Consider the following 22,819-nt stretch of genomic DNA (forward strand, 5'->3'; position numbering starts at 1 on the left):
ACAGACCTCAGCCTCCTCCTGTCTTTATTCCAAATTTCTGGTTGGGCTTGATGTATATACTTGCGGGGGACGTTTCCTCTTTGTGAGGAAGGAAACAGACAGCAGTTTGTTTGGAAAGCAGATATATCTACCACACCCAAACATCATTCCTTAAAGGCTGTTAATGTGTTTGCTTACTAAAGTGGAAAAAGAGGTGCTTTTAGAAACCTATCCTTCATCCTCATGTTATCTTGACTCGTGTGAAGAACTTACGTTGATTCAACTTTATCATTAAAGGAAAGGAAATAGGTTGGTACTTGAGTAAATGGGAATGGAATACTCAATAGAATTTTAGTAAAATTAATGGGAAATAATGATTTAATAGATGTGAAAGCCTTTTAAAAAAATCCATTGAGGATAATGAAGGTGGTACAAGGAAGGTTGTCCACTGATTTTATTACTGTGTTATGTTGGCCTCCTTCTGGTGACCCTGAAGATGCTTTTGTTATGCGTCAGGTTGCGAGCCTTGTTCAGGCCCTGGGAGAGATTCCTGAAAGGACTGGAAAATAAAAAAGCAGGAGAATCACAGAATCCTACAACTGTCAAGTCATGTAATCCATCACTGTCACACAGCAGTACCTTCAGATATTGGAGAAAATAGGTCTTCTCTTCATTGATATCTCCAGGGAAGGAAATTTTGTTTGGCTCCTCAATAAATATTTCTTAAAAGTTTCCTTTTCTTGAAATGAGTCTGTCTTCTTTTTGACTTTTCTTTGTATCTTCATGGTGACAAGTCGTTACTATTTACTTGATACTTAAACCAGTCTCCGTTGGGGGCGCCTGGGTGGCTCAGTCAGTTAAGCATCCGACTCTTGATTTCGGCCCAGGTCGTGATCTCAGGGTTGTGGGATCAAGCCCCACGTCGAGCCCTGTGCTCAGTGGGGAGTCTGCTTGAGATTCTCTTTCTCTCTCCCTGTCTCTGCCTACCCTCGCTCATGCTCTCTATTAAATAAATAAAATGTTTTAAAAAACACCCAAAAAACCAGTCTCCTTTGCCAGTTTTTGCAACTTAACCTGCTTTTTCCTGGGAAGTAAGGTGGGGAAAGTTTAAGTTTCAATTTTTTTTCCTGGGGCTTTTCCTTAGTCTCGTCACTGGAAAGAGTCTGAATTCATAATGCACCATATTTGGCCTTCTTGGTTTCTTATCAGCTCCCAAGAGTATGCGTGTGGATAACCACAAAGAAATTCTTAATTCTTGGGGTTTTCCACCAGCGCAGCTACGGCCCACCTCCTCCTGCCCCAAGCCTGATGACGATGGCAGCACTGAAAGCTTACAGCGTTTGTCTGTTGTGTGGTCAGTACTTGGCTTTTGAGGGACTTTTCCTTCCGAACAACTCCCACATTCAGTACTAACCACAGAGTTTCATAATTCTTTCATTGTTGTAATACAGCCTTCAGACCAAGGTGGCAATAACATTAATGTATTTTTTTTCCCTGCTCCATTTCACAATGGATTTGAGGCATTGGTGAAAATAAAAATGGTTTATAGTCACTGTCCTCTCATTTTTGTTTTAGAATTTTTTGCTTGTTTTTTGAATAAACAATACAGTACATGATACAAAAAAAATGTTTTTCATGCAGAAAGGTCCACAGTAAAAGGCACTTCCCCCACCCTCGCTCCTTGCACACCCAGCCTCTGTCCCTGCAGGGAAACAGTACCAGCAGTTTACTCTATATGCTTTCAATAATTTAAACATAAACCCATTTTTTTTGTTCTCTGTCCTTTTTTTTTTTTTAAGTTTTATTTACTTATTTAAGTAATTTCTGCACCCATCATGGTGCTTGAACGCACAACTCCAGAATCACGAGTCATATGTTCCACCCAGTGAGCCAGCCAGGTGTCCTGTTCTTTTTATACAAAACTTTGTATACTATGAATACTGTTTTACACTTTGCTTTTATCGTGTAACAATTTATCTTGGAGATACTTCTGAAGTTAGACGTAAAGAACTTTCTCATTTTTATGGCTATTGTTTAGAACTTCCATAGTTTATTTAACTAGTTCCCTATTGACAAGCACTAAGCTTTACCTCAGTATAAACAGTCCTAGGAGTGCCTGGGTGGCTTAGTCGGTTAAGCGTCCGACTCTTGATTTCGGCTCAGGTTGTGATCTCAGGGTTGTGGGATCGGGCACCACGTCAGGCTCCATGCTCAGTGGAGAGTCTGCTTGATATTCTCTCTGTCTCTCTCTCTCTTCCTCTGTCCCTCCCCCATGCTCTCTAAAATAAATAAATCTTTAAAAAGAATTTTAAAAAATGAACAGTCCTACAGAGAAGAACCTTGTGCTCACGTGATTCTGTTTTTTCTTCACTCTACAAAGACTTACTGAGCACCTACTGTGTGCTAGGCAATGTTCTAGATTCTGGAAATACGGCAGTGAACATACAGACCCTACTCGCCAAGAGCTTACATTCAAATTGAGGATACAGCAAACACATGAGGAAACCAATGGTGAGGGATGGTAAATGTTTTGGAGAAAATAATGTTAAGGATGTCTACGAAACGAGGAAAGGTGGAGACTGGCCTGACTAGTGGAGGGCAGGTGCCTGCCTCACTTACCACCATCCGCACAGACGCCTGTGGCTCACAGGATAGTGGGTGCCGGAGGCTCACATTTCAGGAAGGAGCTCACGAGGACCCAGAGCACACTAGTATTGCAGCTAATAGTCTACAGCAGAGAGTGAGTCCTAGTAATCTTTATTTTTCCCATCTCATACCTAAGGCCAGTGTTTGTCAACTTTTTCTTTATTATTACCTGCAAACTGCCCCACCCCATCCCAAGGAGACTTTTTAAATACATTTTTTTTAAGATTTTATTTTTAAGAAATCTCTATACCCAGCATGGGGCTCGAACTCACAACCCTGAGATCAAGAGTCACACACTGTACCGGCTGAGCCAGTCAGGTGCCACTTAAAGACATTTTTTTAGCTAATCACTTCCCCCATGAGGTTTTAATAGAACAGATATACTCTGTATATCAGGTTTATGTACTTTGGCCCTTTGGAGAGCCACAGCTGTTACAGTATCTAAGATGTTTTTCACCCCGCTTCCCAGGAACCAAGGCCCTTGACGTCACAGAATGAAGACTGAATCTGTGGCTCTCGCTGTTAGCACCTGCCAGCCAGGCAGTTTTTCTGTGTGGCGTTAGTGTCATTGCATAGACAAAATCGTGTTGGTATTCAGAATCTCTTTGTCTTTGAAAAAAGAAAGAGTTGGTTGTTTTCGGTCCAGGCCCTCTGGTGGTGTGTGCCCTGGACAACTAACCTTGTGTGTTCATTGGTGGCCAGGGAGGCAAAGGTAGAATGGCAAGCTTCAGGAAGCCCCAGATGAGAGCAGTAGGCAGGAGTTGGCAGAAGGTGTCCCTTCTGCTCCACATGGCCTTGTTCCTATTTCTTATTTAACATCCATTTGGACGTTAAAAATAAACATGTATTCAGCACTTCTTAGGTGTCCCGGAACACACTAGCACTTGTCAGGTGTATTAACTAGCTCCTTCACAGCCGGCTGCAGTGGGTGATAGCGTCCTCAAGTGACAGATGTGGTTCAGAGGGTCCTACACAAAGCCTCCAAGTGTCAGCCCGGGTCCTTCTCGCCATGTTCTCCTTCTGCCTCTGGACATCACTTGGAGTGGCAAGGTGTGGCAGAGTCAGTTGCATACTGTGACCTCCTCTGTCCCTGGGATGTGAGCTGTCTCAAGGCAGGAAGTGTTTTATTCACCTTCATGTAGCGAGCTGCTGGCATGGTGGGTGTCACAGAGCAAGTAATTGGTCAGTGGTGATGGAAGGGTGGCTGGCTGGCTGGCTGGAATGACAAATGAGCACACTCTTTCCCAGGAGTCAGATTATTTCCTGGGTGAGGGAGCCCTCCAGCCTCTCCAGCTATCACCTGGTTCTGCAAGGCCCTGCAGTCTTGGTTCCACGCAACTAAACCTGATTTCTTCAAAGTGCTAGGGGTCTGCTTGGCTCTCTGCAACCATCTTTTGTACCATCTTAAAATCAAGGAGGCACAGGCCACTTCCTTGGAACAGTGAAAACCCTGCACCCTGCTCTAAATTGTGCTTCCTGAATATCTTGTCTTTTTAATGCATATGGACACAGAGAGGATACAGTAAGTAGGACAGTCAGGGTCCCTGCCCTCATTGAGATTATGTTCTGGTGGGGGGCAGAGAGTATACATATAAACAAACCAGGTAATTTCAGATAGTGACAGAGGCCACAGAAGCATATGAAAAAGAGTGATACAAACCAGTTGGGTAGTTCCCTCCTTCCTCTGACAGAGGCAGTTGAAAAAAAGTCAAATTAAGGTCGACCGTGTCAGTAGGGGAGCAGTGGCGGGTCTGCAGATCATTCGAGGGATTATTCACACAGGTGCACGCCTGCTGCCGCGTGGTCATCCAGAGCCCAGGCCCCCAGCTCTCTGCCCCTGTGCTGAGGGGGAGGCTGGTCTTGCCACCCAACCTCGGGGCAGCCCTCAGGGTCTGTGACCTGGTGCACGAAAGCCTTTCCACAGAGCCCAGTGTGTGTGAGATGCCCCGGCAGCAGTCGCTGAGTTTATTATTCTGTGTGCACTTCTCCTCTAACCGTCTCCCCTCTTTGCTCTGCTTTCCAGCTCCAGGGTCTGAGCCACAATGTGATCTTCACCTTGGACTCCTTGTTAAAAGGAGACCTGAAAGGAGTCAAAGGAGTAAGTGTTCAGAAATTTGATTTTCACTTTAACTGGAAAGAATTGATTTTTTTGTCATTCAGGAGGAGAGTGGTACTTGTATTTGAAAGACACTCTGAATATTTTTAGCATAAAAAAAGTACTTGGAAAATGATCATTGGAAAAGATGTGCCACTTCACATAGTGTTATTGACTGAGGAATAAAATGAGGCGCTTTCCGGAATATCGGTGAGAGCCTGCGTGGTTGCGCGCAGTCTGTGCTGAGTCTTGGCCACGCCACTGGCGACCCCCAACCCAGCCTCTCCGGGCCGCCGAGTCCTGCTTCACGGGTTCCCTGGGAAGCTCGCCCCTTCCTGCCTGCGCAGGCTCCTCGCGGGGGATGCGTGCTGTGCTGGGCGTGAGAGTGTCTGTGTCAAGCTTCACACGTCCTATAAAGGAAAGCACTTTTGCTGAGATGTTCTTTTAGAATTATTTATTGCCCTTGGAGCAAAAGTAAATTCAATCTCAGTCTCATTTTCTCTTTCCTTAAGGATCTCAAGAAGCCATTTGACAAAGCTTGGAAAGATTATGAGACAAAGTTGTAAGTAGCTTTTTGTTGTTTATTATGGTCTTGAATTTCTTAAGAAACAGTTAACTGGAAGACTCCTCTCTTGTGGACAACAGCTTGTGTAGTACGTCCTTGTAAGGCCGAAGGGTTTGGGTGTGCTGACCCAGTGAGAAGGGGTTCATCTGCCTCGTCGTCTGGAGCGAGGTGTGCGATCACTGCCGAGTGTTTCAGCACTCGTGGCTGCTGCTACTAGCTGTCAGGCTGTAGATCTGACTGGTGCAACTTTGCTTTAATTGTAGTTAGCACTTAACTATAGACTATTGACATTCCCACCTAGCAATTAGGAAGTCACAACAGCTAGTGTTCGTGACGTCCTTCTGCCTGCCAGGGCCTGCGCGCAGTGTTCCTGTGTGTGTGACCTCCGCACGGTGACCTCACTGTCTGTGTGTGGTTCGGGGGACGAAGCCTGGAGAGGCTGCAGAGATTGCAGAAGCTCACAGAGCTAGGTAGGCGGTGTCGTGCTGGCCTTTACCAGGGCTGGCACAGCGCCTGATGGGCACGGCGGGCCGGCCTGCTGGCGTCATTGCCGGAGTGTGGAGCTAGCTGATGCACGTGAGGTGCGTGGTACGGGCCTGGCTCATCTTCATCCTGTACGGATAGTACCACCTTCCTGTGTCTTTTCTTTTTTAAAGATTTTATCTATTTGAGAGAGAGAGAGAGTTTGAGTGGAGGGGAGGGGCAGAGGGGGAGGGAGAAGCAGACTCCCCACTGAGCAGGGAGCCCGATGCGGGGCTCCATCCCAGGACCCCGGGATCATGACCTGAGCCAAAGGCAGACGCTTCACTGACTGAGCCACCCAGGCACCCCACCCGTCCTTCGTTATTCTTATTCTTATTCAGAGACATCTGTACTACCAGGGGGTGGGGTGGGAGGAGAAATGAATTTTATTTTATTTATTTATTTTTTTTTAATGATTTTTTATTATATTATGTTAGTCACCATACAGTACATCCCCGGTTTCCGATGTAAGGCTCGATGATTCATTAGTTGTGTATAACACCCAGTGCACCATGCAATACGTGCCCTCCTTACTACCCATCACCGGTCTATCCCATTCCCCCACCCCCCTCCCCTCTGAAGTCCTCAGTTTGTTTCTCATAGTCCATAGTCTCTCATGTTTCATTCCCCCTTCTGATTACCCCCCCTTTCTTTATCCCTTTCTTCCCCTACTGATCATCCTAGTTCTTATGTTCCATAGATGAGAGAAATCATATGATAGTTGTCTTTCTCTGCTTGACTTATTTCACTTAGCATTATCTCCTCCAGTGCCGTCCATGTTGTAGCAAATGTTGAGAACTCGTTCTTTCTGATAGCTGAGTAATATTCCATTGTATATATGGACCACAACTTCTTAATCCAGTCATCTGTTGAAGGGCATCTCGGCTCCTTCCACGATTTAGCTATTGTGGACATTGCTGCTATGAACATTGGGGTGCATATGGCCCTTCTCTTCACTACGTCTGTATCCTTGGGGTAAATACCCAGTAGTGCAATGGCTGGATCATAGGGTAGCTCAATTTTTAACTTTTTAAGGGACCTCCACACTGTTTTCCAGAGTGGCTGTACCAACTTGCATTCCCACCAACAATGTAGGAGGGATCCCCTTGAGGAGAAATGGATTTTAAAGCACTTAATAAAAATCTTGGCTGTGAACTTGGATAGCTGGAAACATAAGAGAATAAAAGCCATTTCCGTCGACAGCAAGGACAGCAGAATGAAAACACAAACAAAAGAAAAACAAATTCAGGATTAAATTTGTTTTTTGCCAGGCTACTTCTGTAAATGCTTATGTGAGCAGTGCATTGCTGGAGACTTGCTGCCTTAGGAATACTTTTATGCATTGACAGTTATAAATGCAGCTGAGAACAAAAAAGGTTCTTAAAGTGGTCAGTGATGTAAGTGAATACTGTGGGCCATCCTGTCTTGCTGTATGAATGCTCATACTTGTGAGCTAAGTCCGGCCCTGCCCGGAGGCAGCTGCATGCACCGGGCTGGGGATAGAACTGAGTACACACCAAAGGGCCAAGAGTCCACAAAAGGGAGAAAAAACCTTTGCGCTAGACTTGTGGAATAGATCTCTTTTGTAGAACATGGAAATAACAAAACAAGACACAATATGTGCTCTGTCAACTAAAGTACTACCAGTATTGGGTGGTATAACTGTATTTTTGTAACAGTCTTTGCGTTGGTGGAAGAGCTTGAAGTACCTGCTGGTCAGTATTACAAATATCACGGAACATCAGTGGTTTTCAGACAATCCAGATGCCCTTCATGGCTCTTTCCTCAACTGTATTCGAACGTGTCTGGCTGTTCACTAGTCTGTATTGACCTCGAGCATCTGACCTCAGTGAGCACAGTGACCACATCATCCCTGTGTTTGGTGCTTATCTCCCAGGGCCTAGCAGAACCTTGGGTACATAGCTAGTGCATAGAGAATAGTTACTGAAAGAATGAGAGAATTATCCACATCTGGAAATCGGGAGTTAAGTGGGTCCTCATTTTAGGATTTCACCAGAAAGATTTTTATTTTTCTTTTTAAATAAATCCCTGGCAACAAATTATTTTCCTAAGATAGGCTTCTTCCTCACTCTGTATAGTGGTACCGGAAGTAAAAAAAAACAAAAAAAAAACAAAAAAAACCACGAGAAATAAGTATTTGATTATTTGATGTGACAGGACTCATTTGACTATGAATTACAGAAAACAAAATGATATACCCAAAAATAAGAAGAAGAAGTCAATTTATTAGCTGTGAGAACCCAGGGGGGCTGGTCAGTGGTCTTCATTTAGGACCCAGGAGGCAGTGAGCCATGATGGTTAAGACTGCAAACTGGGGAATCAAAGACCGTGGGAGAATCTGGGTGGTGCCCCCTTAACAGTTTTAGACTTTGAACCAGGGTATTTAACTTTGATGGTCCTCACCTGTTAAAAAAAGTAGAAAAATTACCTACTTCTCAAGGCTTCTGTGATAACATAACATGTTGAAGTAATTGCCACTGCTGCCTGGCATACGCTTGGCCCTCAATCAGTTTCTAGCAAGTTTTTTAATGACCAGTAATATTTGGTCAAAACAATACCCATACATCAGACATTAAATAGTACTTGGCATCTGTTGAGACTTACTCTGTGTATAATAGAAGCCCCGGTAACAGTGGTTTCGGCAAGAGTTTATCAGAGAACGTAAAGCTTCTAGGGCAGACCGGGCGCCCATCACAGCAGTCCTTACACTCTGTACGAACGTCTGTGCTGCCCCCCAGAAGCTGAGCTTAGTGATCTGTGCTGCCCCTGGTGAGGCAGGTTCCCTTTCCTAATGAGGCACGGGAGAGGGAATCTCAAGTAGGCCGTGAGCATGCTTCTCATGGAAAGACACAGCGGTGCTCGGCCAGTCCTCCCGTCCTGCTGCTCCCTCTCCTCTTCCCACTGCTACGTGCTCCCGGGTTTGTCTGTGTCTGTTCCTCGGTGAGCTCTTGCTGCTCCTTCCTGCTTCACCCGACGTGCTGCTGCAGCTCATGAGGGCTTAGCTCTCGTGCACAAGTACCTCCACCACGTCCCCCTCCTCCGTTCATCCAGTGTGGCTCATGCAGCAGTTTATGGATAAACCAGTTGTCAGTTTGGAACTTCTGTGAGTGCAGATGTTCGGTGCCAGTCGAATGGTGTGTTGTAATGGGATCTCCATTCTTATAGCACCATTTTTTGCTTTTCCTTAATGAAATAATTGCCTCATTTCTTCATTTGCTTGGTTCTATTTGAATCTTTTGTGAACTTTCGTTAGCTGTTCCAACACCTATTAATAATTTCTGTTTAGAAAATACACTCTGTACGTTGTAACGATGATTATATATGGATTATCATCAGGTTCTCTGTCAGTCCCTTCTTTGCTGTCCTGGAGAATCCTTGCAGAGCTCTTAGATCAGCAGTGCAGCTGTCGTCCTGGGCCGCCCCTCTGTGGGGGCTCTCCTGCCTCCTTTTTCCTGGCATAGTCCCATATTCAGCTGGCACACTACTTCCAGCCGTTTCCAGAGAACAGCTCTACAGGAGGGAAATTTTTCAGATTCTGGCATGTCCAGAAATATCTTCATTCTGCCATCACACAGAATGAAGTTTGGCTGAATGTAAAATCCTAATTTTATAACCATATTCGCTTGAACTATTGAAGGCATCGCTCCACCGTTTTCTTATTTCCAGTCTTTGCTAATGAAAAAATCCTATGCGTCTTTGATTCCCATTTCTCTGTGTGTGACATGTGGGGTCTGGCGGAGGGGGTTCATTTATCTTCACTTAGAAAATGTTTGTCTTTTGGGGCACCTGGGTGGCTCAGTTGGTTAAGCGTCCAACTCTTGATTTCGGCTCAGGGCATGATCTCAGGGTCCTTGGGATCGAGCCCCACGTCAGGGAGTCTGCTTAAAGAGTCTCCCTCTCCCTCTGCCTCTTGGCCCTGCTGTCTCTCTCTCTCTCTCTCTCTCTCTCTCAAATAAATAAATCTTTAAAAAAAAAAAGAAAAAAGAAAATGTTAGTCTTTTTTTTTCCCCCAAAGTTTCTACGAACTTTCTTCATGTGCCGTGGTGCGTGCATTAACCTTCTCCTTGGAATTTTTAGTTCTTCAGTTCTGTAAATGTTTCTTGTCATTCCTCCCATCTGTTTTTTTTTTCTCCTGTTTATTCTCCTAAAATGCCTTACCATATAGTGTTGGACTCCCCAGGTGGTTCTTATAATTTTCCTCTCTTTTCTGTCCTGTTTGTCTATGTTATGTTTTAGATTATGTTCAACCTTTTATTCCCACTGGTCAGTCGACTTGTTTATTTGGCTGTCATATTTTCGATTTCCAAAGCCCTTTTTCTCAATTAGTTGGGAGGTTTGGGTGATCTTTTTTATAGTTTCTTGTTGTTTCATAGATACAGTATTTTAGGTCTCTGAGGATTTGATTATATTTTATAAAATATTTTTTTTCTTACTGCCTCTGGTTCCCCTATCACCACCACCCCCAACTTGTTATTTTGGTCTCTTGCTTTCATTTTGGAAGATTTCCTCAATTATCTTATCATCCTTCACTGCCCATTCATATTTGAGAGCAAAGCCCCCAAAATTTGATGGTAAGCTCATATATGTCAGCAGGGCCTGTCAAGAATGCAGTGAGCTGCCTTTTTAGGTTTTAGGATGTCGAGACAGCTTTTTTCCTGCTTTCTTGCTTTCTTGCTTCCTTCCTCTTTTCTTTTCTTTTCTTTTCTTTTCTTTTCTTTTCTTTTCTTTTCTTTTCTTTTCTTTTCTTGAGAGAGAATCCCAAGCAGACTCCCTGCTGAGTGCAGAGACTGACCCGGGGCTCAATCCCAGGACTCCAGGATCACAACCTGAGCCAAAATCAAGAGTCAGATGCCCAAACACCTGAGCCACCCAGTCACCCCAAGACAGCTTTTTTATCTGGAGCATTCTAAATGTCAGTCTCCAGAGGTATGTCTCCTGGCACTGTTCAGCTCCCTCAGCCCCCTGTCTGGTGATTGCATACAGTGGCATTCTAGAAACAACAAAGGCCAGGGAGGCAGGGACCCCTATTGTTTGGGGTATGCACTTTTCTCTTTTTCTCTGCGTACACCTGCTTTTCCAAATACTTGTTAAATTCTGTCATCCTTTTTTGTCTTCAGTTCTTATTTTTGGAAGATTGTATTCTTTATGATTTTAGTATCATTTTAGTGGGATTATGGAAGGAAGAAGGAATGAAGACATGTGGTCAAGTCACCACATTAACCCAGAAGTCTACTGCTATTAAGTTATGTCTGCTCCTCTCATTTCTTCTCAAATGTCTTTAGCTTCCTGGTTCTCTTCCCACGCACACCGGTGGAGAGAGCTGAGATGTTTTCTCTATCTGCTTTCACACCTACTCGAGGGCCAATGTGGCATGATAAGATTGGCATTATGGTGCTAGAGGCATCCCAACCAGATTCAGAGGCATCCCATAGATTTTCCAATGGGTTGATTTTCTACCGTGTTTGTATATAGACAAGGATGTTGGCTTTCTTTAGGGTTTGAATTTCCACCACTACAATTTAAAAGAAGACTTGAAGGCTAAGTCAATTTGTCTTTGTGTTCACAACTAAAATTCACTCTTCCTGAGATTGGAAGTCTGTCTTCAAGTTAGATGGATTTTCTAACAGAGGGTCGTAACCATTGGTGTTACTGCCAGAGTACCATCTATCATAGCCAAGCATTAGCCTCGGGTTGTGTTGGTGTAATATGGGCCCTCCTTCATAATTGCCTGCCTCCCTCTTGGCTGCCCCCCTGCCGAAGAACATTTCATAGGATTCCAAATCATAGATTGGGATTTCTCCCATCCTTATTTTGTACAGTCCAGTGCCAGATGGTTAAATGATTAAAGTGTGTTAAGGGGATATGGAAATGGCCCCGGTTTAGAGGAGTTTTGGAAATTAATTTTGACTGCTTTTTGTGCATGTCCACTACACATTTTGATTGTCTTGAAATAATTTTCAGACTCATCATCTGTTGATCAAGATACGCCTCAGGTCTCCAACTTTCTGATTCTTTTACAACATAAAGTACTTTACCTAAGAAAAAGTCAACTGTCAAGATTTCTTCATGCCAACCAAAATATGAGAGAATTTAAAAGAATTCATCCACGTGGGGGCGCCTGGGTGGCACAGTCGGTCAGGTTAAGCGTCTGACTCTTGGTGTCACTTCAGGTTGTGATCTCAAGGTCGTGAGATTGAGCTTTGCGTCAGGCTCCGTGCTCAGCGCAGAGACTGCTTAGGACTCTCTCTCCCCTCTGCGCGCACACACTCTCTCTTTCTCTCTCTCCTCTCTAAATTAAATAATGATTAAAACAAAATTCATCTGTGTTTAAGATCTCTTAAAAAGCAAGAGGTTTCCTAGGTGAAACTCTGTACAGTGCGTGTGTTCTCTTTGATTCTTACTTTTGATCAGTGTTACCGACATGAGAGGTCCTGCCTCGTACCTCTTGTAATTAGGAAACAATCAGTGGCTCTCATTGAAGAAGAGACATGATTTTTTTTTTTAATGATGGCATCTGCTTTAATTACAGTACAAAAATTGAGAAGGAGAAAAGAGAGCATGCAAAGCAGCACGGGATGATCCGCACAGAGATCACAGGAGCGGAGATCGCAGAGGAGATGGAGAAGGAGCGGCGCCTCTTCCAGCTCCAAATGTGCGAAGTAAGAGCAGCCTCTGCGAGCGTTTGCCTGCAGTTTCATTCACTGTGATCTTTCCTGCTAGGCAGGAGTTTTTATGCTTTAAAGGCAGGCTGTTTGATTATTAGAGGAGGGGACTGTTTCTTAAGGGTTCTCATCTCCATTTTTCTCCAAGCCTTTTGGGATCCGCCATTTCACTGTGGTCTCATATTTTGAGCCTTGGTCCTGTGGGGCTCTTTATGCCAAAACAGGATTCTTCGGTGAGAACTTTGTTGTTGCTTGTGAGTGAGTGTGGAAAAAAAAGTTTGGTGAGGAGTAACACTGGTGAATATGAAGTCTTCCTGGTACAGGTTTAGAGCATGTTTTTTGTTTTTTTAACCACGTGTCCAGTTTGAATGAACATGTAAATACAGTAATCGTTAAGAAAGCCTGAGTTCATGAAAGAAATGTAATGAAAGCATGCTACCTTGGACATAGAGCAGTGGTTCTCAAACTGGGTTCCCAGTGAACACTGACACTCCCTGCCCTGGCGTCCTGCCCATTCTGACGCTAACATTGTGTCATAGAGTTCCTTTTACAGTTCTCCAAAAATGCTAAAATGGGTAGAATTTTCTCGATTTTAAGTTTTTCTTTTTTAAATATTCTTTTTCCCCCCCTCATACTTTTAGCTTCTTCTCAAACCTTTCTGCTTATAAATACTTCTTCATAATAAAACAAGTGAAAAAGAAGCAAACAATATCAACAGAAAATCTTGGCCACTAGTAAAAATCAGACCTAGTAGTGTTAGTTAACTGCATAAATTAATAATGGGTTATTTTAATTTTTCTTTCATGTTTTTTTTTATTTTATTCTTGAGTACCAAAAATTCTTTCCAAGAGTTTTGCTATCTGATGGCATATGCTTCAAGAGAATGCTATTTTACTTGTTTTTTGCAAAGAACAGTCGACCGTCTTCCAAGTTATGACCATGTGAACTCTCAGTTTGAGATCCACTGCACCAGGGGGAAATCATCAGTTATTCTAGAATGTTTTGCTATGTTTGATTTCTGCTTGTCTTGTAAACTAATCTTGAGCATTTATAAAACACTAACACTCTAATCATTTCGTTTGTACACTTGTGACTGCCAAATCAGCATTTCCCAAATTAAACTCACGCTGTCTGAAGGCAACCAAGGTTCAGTAACTTGTGCGGATTCATGATTGGTGTTCTGCCACCCAGACCCGTGACTGGAAACCCTGTCTGCAATGAGCAACATACAATTTTGTTTTATTTCCACAGTATCTCATTAAAGTTAATGAAATCAAGACCAAAAAGGGTGTGGATCTGCTGCAGAATCTTATAAAGTATTATCATGCACAGTGCAAGTAAGTAGAATATCGTGACCGTGATTATTAGCCCAAGTAAGACCCCCTTCGCTTCTTTGGTTTTCTTAATTGCTTCTTTCTTTGTGGTTTTCATTCGGTCACTATATATAGTGTGGTATTAGAAGCTTCCAGAGCCACATGATAAGAAATGGTATTATCATCCATCCTCATTGTTTTCTGTAAATCAGGAACTCAAATTAGTGCAAGTATTTGGCTACTCAAAAATGCTGTCTTATAAATCCCAACAGTGGCCTTGACAGTCGGTGAAGCTCTCGTTATAGATACATGTGTCCCTGTCACTGCAGAGGCCTTCTGAGTGACTCCCACGCCCTCTTCCCTTACTTGGCATTTTACCTGTTATTGGGTCATTTGTACCACGTATACCTACTTGGGATTTTTTTCTTTGTCATCTAAATTAGGTGAAATTAAATACTTGGGCTGCTAAGAATACTTTGCCTTTATACTTCGATTCTTGCGTAATTGGTGATACATCCGCTGTTTATATACCAGCACCTGATTTGCTTAGTAACGTTGCATTTGTATCATGCTTGAGATTCTGTGGCATTACATTTGCTTATTTACTTCCTGTTTACTTACTGTTTTAGCTTTCATGGGTTTTCTGGTAGAGTTTTTACGTGAAAACGTGCCCATTTTTAATGTTCTATCTAAGAAGATCTTTGTATTCAACTGAGACATTTAAGGAGGTCAGCATTAATATTGTGGGACACACAGAAGGGCACGAGTCAGACAGAAAGATGAGTTCAGACCCTGGCTCTGCAGCCAGGTTACTCTGAGATCTCCATCAGGTTCCTCTCTAAACCCCAGTACCCTCATCTGTCAAGTGGAGTTAAGGTTGGTAGAGGTGAGAATTAAATGAGATAATGCATATGGAGCCTAGGCCTGTGCCTGCTACATTGTATGTATTTGCAGCTCTGAGGATTCCCACTGGCACTGGAATCATTCATTCATAAATGTATTGTACAGAATTGTTTCAGGAGAAGCTTTTAATGATCAAATTGTTATTTACATAGATCTGATTTGTTAACTTTTTCCTTCTTTTCAAAGTAAATTCTACCTTGTATGAATGTGTTTCACATATAAAAAATAATACATTGAAGTGGAAACAGTTGCACGTTTATAAGATAAAGTTTGCCTGTGAAAACCTCATACTGAAGACCTGGTCTAACCTTTGGCTTCATAGCTTAGTGGGGCACATAGGAAACTTTGATAGGTGTCATGGTGGTCCCTAATTTTAGTTTCGGGTGGAATTTTTCATCTTTCATCATTTCAGTTTTCCTAGAAACGTGTCATTGCTTGGAAACCTCTACAGAAATAAGTGAACCACTGTCTTCTCCGTTACAACACTTTGGCAGCAAATCTGATTTTACCTGATTTTAGAAATCTCTCTCTGTCTCTCTCTTTGTCTCTCTTTTTAAAGTAAGCTCTACGCCCAATGTGGGGCTCAGACTCCCAACCCTGAGACCAAGAGTTGCATGCTCTACCAACTGAGCCAGCCAGGCGCCCCTAGAAATCTTCTGATCTCCTGTTCCCTTAACCTGTAGAGAAGGGTTTAACCTCCACAAACTTGAGTTTTCCAAAATGTAAGATGCTTTATAAGCTATACAGATCTTAACCTTTGTTTCTGAAGGTGAAAAGAAGAGCAACTCTGACCTTGATAGCTAATGCCTCCTCCCTTCATTCTTTCATTTCCTGCTTTTTCACTTTCCAGAAACGTTTATCCATCTCCTGACAAAGGCCAGGTACTTTGTAGGCTCTGGGGTAGGAAGATGAGACAAGATTCTGCCCCCAGAAGCTAATTCTCTGGTACAGGAAGTAAGTTGGGTCAGAAGTCATCACAGTGGGCCTAGGAAGTAACTGCTAAGATGGGCATCAGAAGGAGAGACTTTCATCCAGGGGGAGTGAGGAGGGCTCCTTGAAGGGGTGGCGGCAGTCGGGATTAGACTTGGGGGATAGATAGCATCTGGCCATTGGAATCTGGTAGAAGAGTCTCCCCAGGGAACAGAGAGATCAGCAGAAGGAAACCTTACACTGTAAAAGCCTGGGGAGAGGTATTGACAAACATGGTTATAATGGGGTTCTGCCCCATGGTTGAACCTCAGGAATTCCCGCACAGCAAGAAACCGGGGTGGTGGTCTTCCAGGGAGACTCATTCTTTCCTACTTCAGGCAATCCCTTAAAAACCCTTAATAGACTGTAAAGCTTCTCTACCTAATTCAGAAAGAGGCGGGGGACAGCGCCTGGGTGTCTCAGTTGGTGAAATGTCTGCCTTCAGCTCAGGTCATGATCCCAGGGTCCTGGGATCGAGTCCCACAGTGGGCTCCCTGCTCAGCAGGAAGTCTTCTTCTCCCCCTCCCACTGCTGCTCCCCCTTCCTGTTCTCTCTTTCTTTCTTTCTTCCTCTCTCTCTCTCTCTCTCTCTCTCTCTCTCTCTGTCAAATTAATTAATTAATTCTTTAAAAAGAGAGAGATTTCGTATCCTAGGTACTTACTCCAGTTCCCCAAATGATTTTCAGTACACAGTCAGGGGGCGCCCAAGAGTAAGTTTGCTCCAGCAACACCGTGTGTAGTCCCAGCACCTCCGCGGAGATACAGCTGCGACAGTGGAACAATACAGGGAGCAGAAAACGAGAGCTTTGGACTTTCTGTTATCCTTTCCAGCTCACCCACACCAGCTGCTCGTCACTCTCAGACTTGAACATTTTGGGGAACGTGCTGCTTTCAGAACAAACATAATATCTACTGCTCAGCCACTCCTTTTACCACCTAGCAAGTGTCATTATGATCTGCAGGATCAAGAACGCTTACAAACGTTACTATATTATAATAATAGCTAACATTTATCAAGTGCAATCAGGAAATTGTAGCTCCGGAAGCATGGGTAACTTGCCCAAAGGCACACTCACTCATTCAGTACATGCTAAATAAACGTGTCAAAGTGGACAAAGCAAAAGAAACCAAAGGGGAAAAAATAGGTAAACTGGACTTCAAAATTTAAAAAGGTTCTGTGAGTGAAAGGACGTTATTAAGAAAGTGAAGACAACCCACAGAATGGGAGGAAAATACTTGCAAATCATGAGGGTCTGGTATCCAGAATATATAAAGAACTCCTGCAACTCAACAACAAAAAGATAATCCAGTTTAAAAGTGGGGAAAGAATTTGAATAGCCACTTCTCCGGAGAAGATACACAGCAGCCAAAAGCACAAGAAAAAGCCTCAATGTCATTAGTCATTGAGGAAAATACAAATCCAGACCACGATGAGATACCACTTTGCCCCCAGTAGGATGGCAGAATTTAAAAAAAACAACAGCAACAACAAAATGGAAACTAGGTCTTGGTGAGAATGTAGAGAAATTGGAACCTGGAATACACTGCTGAGAGAAATGTAAATTGGTACAACTACTTTGGAAGACTTCTTGGCAGTTCCTCAAAAAGTTAAGCCTAGAATTACGTGGCCTTGCAATCCCACCCCTAGGTATATACCCAAGAGGATTAAAAACAAGTATTTAAACAAAAATGTGTTCATACATATTTGTAGCCTCATTATTCACAATAGCCAAAGTGTAGAAACACCCAGATATCCATCAACTGATGAACAGACAAACAAAATACAGTATCACAGTGCAATGGAGTACTTTTGGGCCATAGGACTGCTGACTGCCCCATGAGCTGGCCCCTAGTGCTTGGAGGCTCCTCCCTCCCTCCCCTGTCCTTGGAATGTGGGTTCTGCTGGCCTTTCCCACTCCCAGAGGCTGCCCCAAGGACACAGCCTTGAGGTGGTGATGTGGCGTTGAGAACACCTACACGGTGTGTACATGACCAAGTACAGCTGGGGCCTCTATAAACCTTGGAGATTTGGAGAGCAGGTGCAGGGATCCAGTCCTATAGCTGCCACCCAAGACAACGCTCACCTGTCCGCTCCCTTTGCTGTTATGAAAACTGCCACCTGCCAACCCGGAGTGGCCTGCCACTTTCTCAGGTCTCTTCTGCCCTCCCTGTACAGGGGCCAGTTTCAGATCACAGCCAGGAAGCTCCCAGGAGGGTTACAAACCCACATACATGCTACAACACGGATGAACATGTAAAACATGGTTCTAAGTAAAAGAAGCCTGATGCGGAAGGCCCCATATTGTATGATTCCGTTTCAATGAAGCGTCCAAAAAGACAAGGCCACTGAGGCAGAAAGCAGAGTATTGTTTGCTAGGGCAAGGGAGGAACTGGGAACCATTGCTAAGAGGAGGAGGCTTTCTTCTTGGGGTGACGGCCGTGTTCTGGAATTAGGTAGTGGGGACAGTTCCATCACACCGTGAATATATTAAACACCACTGAATTGTACACTTTGTGAAATGGCGAAGTTTACATGACATGAATTTTATCTTAATTTTTTTTTAATGCAGAAAACAGCAACCAAACAAAAACAAAGATCCATGCCCTCATAGAACTTATATGTAAGAGATGACAGAACCAAGTCTTACACCCTGGTCTCTGGAACTCCAGAGTGCATGCTCTTAATATGTCAGAAGTCTGACTTTGGTAAGCCTGGATTTGGGCCTGGGCACCTCTATTTTTAAGTATCTCTGTATATGAGCCCAGCATATCGCTGTCAGCTAGCTCTTCGACCTGAACTGTTGAGACGGATTTGTGGTTAATTAGTACTTACACTAATTAGCTGTTTAAGTTTCTTAACTCCCACAAGACACATGTAGAATATATCTAGGAGAAAATGTGACCATGGCTAGCTGGACATCAGGACCTGAAGCTTGGAAGTAAGCTTTCGGGAGGGGTTGGTGGTTGATGTGTGAAGAAATCACTTCATTTTTTAAAATTTGTTTTATAATTTGATGTGTTTTAAAGAACCATACTCTCTCTGATACTACAGGGCATCCTAACTTCTTTTTTGAAAATAATAATATGCTTCCTGAGTATTTCAGCCTTTGGCCAAATAACACCTCTTTCTAAGCGGAGCAGACTATGTGATTGGGGTAGCAGGAAGATACTGCTGTCTCTCTTTCTTTGAAATTAAATTAAAAGCAGAGAGAACATAGTATCTCCCTTCCCCATCATTGTTTGGCTGGAATAAGAGGTGAAGTACGTAGCAACTTTCTCAGGTTAGAGAAGACTCGGCCTCACTCTGAGGAGGGTGAGTTCTGCCTGATGGACGGGTGACCGTTCACGCTCAGGAGCCTGCCCTCTGCAGCTGTGGGTGTGTTGCAGCCCGTCGGGATAAACGGGAGTGTCCTTCTGCCTATCAGTTGGCAGCTTACATTTTTCTGGCACTCTGGGTCATTAAAGTATGGTCATATTTCTTCCAAGCTGCTTATTTAAAAAGCAAAGCCAATGCAGCTGTGTCTCTAAGGTCAGAGAAATAATGAGGCTCATTTTGCTGGCCTGTGGCCATCATGTATTGAACTGCTTCTCTGTGCCTGGCATTTTAAGAACATTATTGCAGTGCTCACAAGAACTCTCCAGGGTACATGGGATCATCTCCGTTTCCTGCATGAGGACACGGAGGTGCAGGGATTCAGAGATGATGCTGTTACTCAGCAGGAGAGCCAGGATTTGGACCCAGCTCAGCCTGATGTGTTTAACTACCTGTGCTCCAGAGCTGGGAATCTTACACTCAAATCCCAACTCTGCACTTAATGACTAGATGACCCCAGTTAAACGACTTGACCCACCTGGGCCTCAGTTACCTAGTCTGGTACAGGTTAATAATAATAATTATCTATTTTGTTGGCTTCTAATGAGACTTTAAAAGGGATGTTTAATTGCGCATAATAGCAAGTGGCGCAGAGTAAATAGTTATGTGCCAGCTGTCATTATTGTTATTACTGTTAATCATCATTATTTTCCAAAGATCTCATCGTATTTCAGTAATGGACAGAGAATGTGGCCAAGGGACAAGTGGGGTGTCAGAGAGATAATGTCGCCTTCTGTGGGGAAGGCTCCCATGTTCAGGTTGAGTGACAGGTAATCAGACCTGACATTTGTGCTTCCCTTTCCAATTAGCAGAACACTTTTATCTGTAGTAGTTCATCTGTCTCCTCTGGAAGCCAGAAAACATCCACCTTTGGAGACGATCATGCTCATTTTCAGACAGGGTCAATAACCTGCCCAAGGTTATATGTTCAGTGAGAATTGAGAGCCAAAACATGATACGCTTTTGACTTCAAAGTTCATGCATTTCCAGTGAACCAGAGCCAGTGAACTGGAGGAAGGAGACAGGGAACAGAGAAGCCCACTGCCCTCAGTGAAATGTTTTGGCAGGTGATGTGTGACTGTAACTGTGAGTCCTACCCACTCGTGGCTGAGACTGAACTGCTCAAGGAGGGGACAGTCAGGCACAGAGGAGACAGGTCACCAGACCAGCAGTGCAGTCAACAGCACGTTGGCTTTTGCTGACTGATGACTGTGTTACCAATGTCAAGACGGTTTTGTTCTCCCTGCAACTTGTCCTCTCTGCCTCCTGTTCTTGTTTCTCACCAAAAACCAGAAATGAGCCCTAGCGTAACTTTCCGAGAGGGGCTCAGCTCAACCTTCTCCTTCCAGACAAAATGTTGGTTCTTCTCTATAATTTTGTTTTGCCTAATGTATGAATATATGATCTGTTTTAGAAAATGAAGTTAAACAAAAAAGAAAACCTATAATCTCACTCAGAAGATTACTGGATTTATGTATATGATTTGTTTGTAAAAATTGGGTCATATTATAGATTAAAATGATTTCTCATTCTATTTTTCTTAGTCTGTGTTTGTAATGTTCTAAAGAATTCAAACGTAGGAAAAGACTTGTTGGGGTCTTTCTTCAGCCTTTGAATTGGTAGGAATTTGTCCCCATTCCAGCTTGCTTACACCTGCTGGTAAATAACTTGTCATTTTTATCAGTGCCATCTCAAACAAAAACAGTACTCTCCTTCTTCTTAAAATGTGCGTGTTGTATAACATTCCGGTGTGCTATTCAAATCTGAGTTCGCTTATCCAGTTTGCCCAGTAGAGCTTCCTGCCATGATGAAAATGGTGGTATTCTCTGCTGTCTAACACGGTACCCACTGGCCATGTGTGGCTTCTGTGGCTCGTAAGACTTTAGGAACTGAATTTTACATTAATTTTAATTAGCTGCTAGTGGCTACCCCATTGGAGAACACAAATCTAAAGCATTGTCATTTAAACTCACCTTTAAAAAAAAGATGATTAAATTTCCTTCATGTTGAAAGTGAAAATGAAATACAGACCTATCTGCAGTGAATCTCTATCCCTCGGGGAAGGATATGATTCCTTATGTGATAAACCCACGCAGTCCAGGGAAGGAAGCTAACACGTACTGAGCGTGTCCTAACGACCCAGCGCTTTGGAGAGCGAGTTCATACGTGTTATCTCTGTTACCTGCCCCTACTGAACACAGTTAACAGGAGCAGAAGTTAAGCGACTCACTAGGGAACCACTGCTAGTAAATCCTTGAGCACAGATTCTAAGCCATAATCCTCTGACCCTAAAGCCCACTTTCCGTTGTAAGGAGTCCTGATAGCATCCCCCTTACACTTCAGACCCTTTCTCCAGAAATTATTTTAGTATCAGAGATTAGAAGTGGTTTTGCTGTGATTGACTTTGTAGCCATACTTCTGCCTCCTCAGTCGAAGCATAGTGGGGAAAGGCATTTCAGCAAGAGGGAACAGCAGATACAAAGGCCAGGGAGAACTGAAAAAAAGGTAGCATGGCTGGAGTCCAGAGTTTTTCAAAGAAGATGGTAGGAGATAAAACCAGAAAGCCGTTCAGGGGCCAGAACATGCGTTGTATTCAGTTCCGTACTGAGAAGTTTAACTTTCATCCCGATGGGCAGTGGTTAACAGCCGAACGTTAGAAGAGTTTAAATGTAGCTCTCAAGTTAAATGGTTAACCAAAAAGTCCTCCTTTCTCCCATTCCTCTGCTGAAAGACTCTCTGAAGATAGTATTTCTCTTCCTTATTTTAGTAAGGCTTCTCAGCTGAAGATGTCAACCTGAAAAAATTCTCAAACATGTGGGATTTTAGTACTCACTCTTGGGTGGGCCAGTTCTGATAAGGATGTATTGTTACTGTTGATTGTCCATGTTGAGCTAATTATATATATATAGATATGGATCCTAGGATGTGCCCTAAAACTTCTTGATAGTGCTGCATTCTTGTCACTCACTGAGCATCTGTTTGGCGCTGGCCCCACTGCGATCCCGAGATGAGACAGTCCTTATCCTCAAGGACCTCATTCTTTGGTGGGGAAACAGCAGCAGATGTGGGGCAGGGTAGAGAAGCCTCCAGGAGGATAGAGAACATTACAGACGCTGAAATGAGTGGGACTCCTGGGCAGAGGGGTCAGACAGAAGATCTCTTCACTTGGTCGTCATGAGCAGGGGTGTCCGAATCCCAGTCTTGCCACTTCCTAGCTGTGTGAGCAAGTGGTATACTCACCCTGTGCCTCAGTTTATCCTCTGAAAAGGCGATGAGATTGAAGTGCTTGGGAACTCATTCGGGTTGTTGCGGGGAGTGAGTGACATAACTCGCATACGATGCAAGCATGTTTAGCTTCTGCTGCATGCTCGGTGCCTGTCGGTGCTGGTTCTCGCTCAGGGTGAAATGGCGCAGTCTGGCCGTGCACACGGCAGGATACCATCGATCCGACTTCCTGTGTCTCAAGCGTGTGCCCGGGGTTCTTTGGGGACCTGAAACATGGCTAACTTTCCTGCAGCCTTTGTTTCTAGAAAAGTCTCCTCTCTCCTTAGAGCATCTAATTCATCTTCATGATATTCCCCCAGTTATGACGTGTGTCTCTCTCTTTCAAATTCAAATACAGCACAACCAGGAGGACTGTTTCTATGAATAGACGGGTGTGCACATGAAATTGCTGTGTTGGGACTGCAGCTGTAATTTGCAGTGTCTACGTGACAGCTGCTGGCACGTGTCAGATGGTGCCCGTAATCTGTTTGTTGGTGTATATTCATAA

General features: G+C 43.7%; 1 protein-coding gene across 5 annotated transcripts in view; it reads left to right on the plus strand.

Moving 5' to 3' along the window:
- The window catches only part of ASAP1 (ArfGAP with SH3 domain, ankyrin repeat and PH domain 1), a 341,646-nt gene that overhangs the window by 233,597 nt on the left and 85,230 nt on the right, over nt 1-22,819 (plus strand). For all 5 annotated transcript variants that reach the window (XM_045812249.2, XM_087864619.1, XM_087864618.1 and 2 more), the window contains 4 exons: nt 4,649-4,723; nt 5,233-5,282; nt 12,358-12,487; nt 13,742-13,827. In XM_045812249.2, coding sequence (XP_045668205.1) covers nt 4,649-4,723; nt 5,233-5,282; nt 12,358-12,487; nt 13,742-13,827 — 341 coding nt within the window. The remainder of the gene's footprint in view (nt 1-4,648; nt 4,724-5,232; nt 5,283-12,357; nt 12,488-13,741; nt 13,828-22,819) is intronic.

Source organism: Ursus americanus, chromosome 9 (assembly GCF_024610735.1).
Source record: "Ursus americanus isolate L20-20 chromosome 9, mUrsAme1.1.p, whole genome shotgun sequence".
Lineage (NCBI taxonomy): Eukaryota > Metazoa > Chordata > Mammalia > Carnivora > Ursidae > Ursus > Ursus americanus.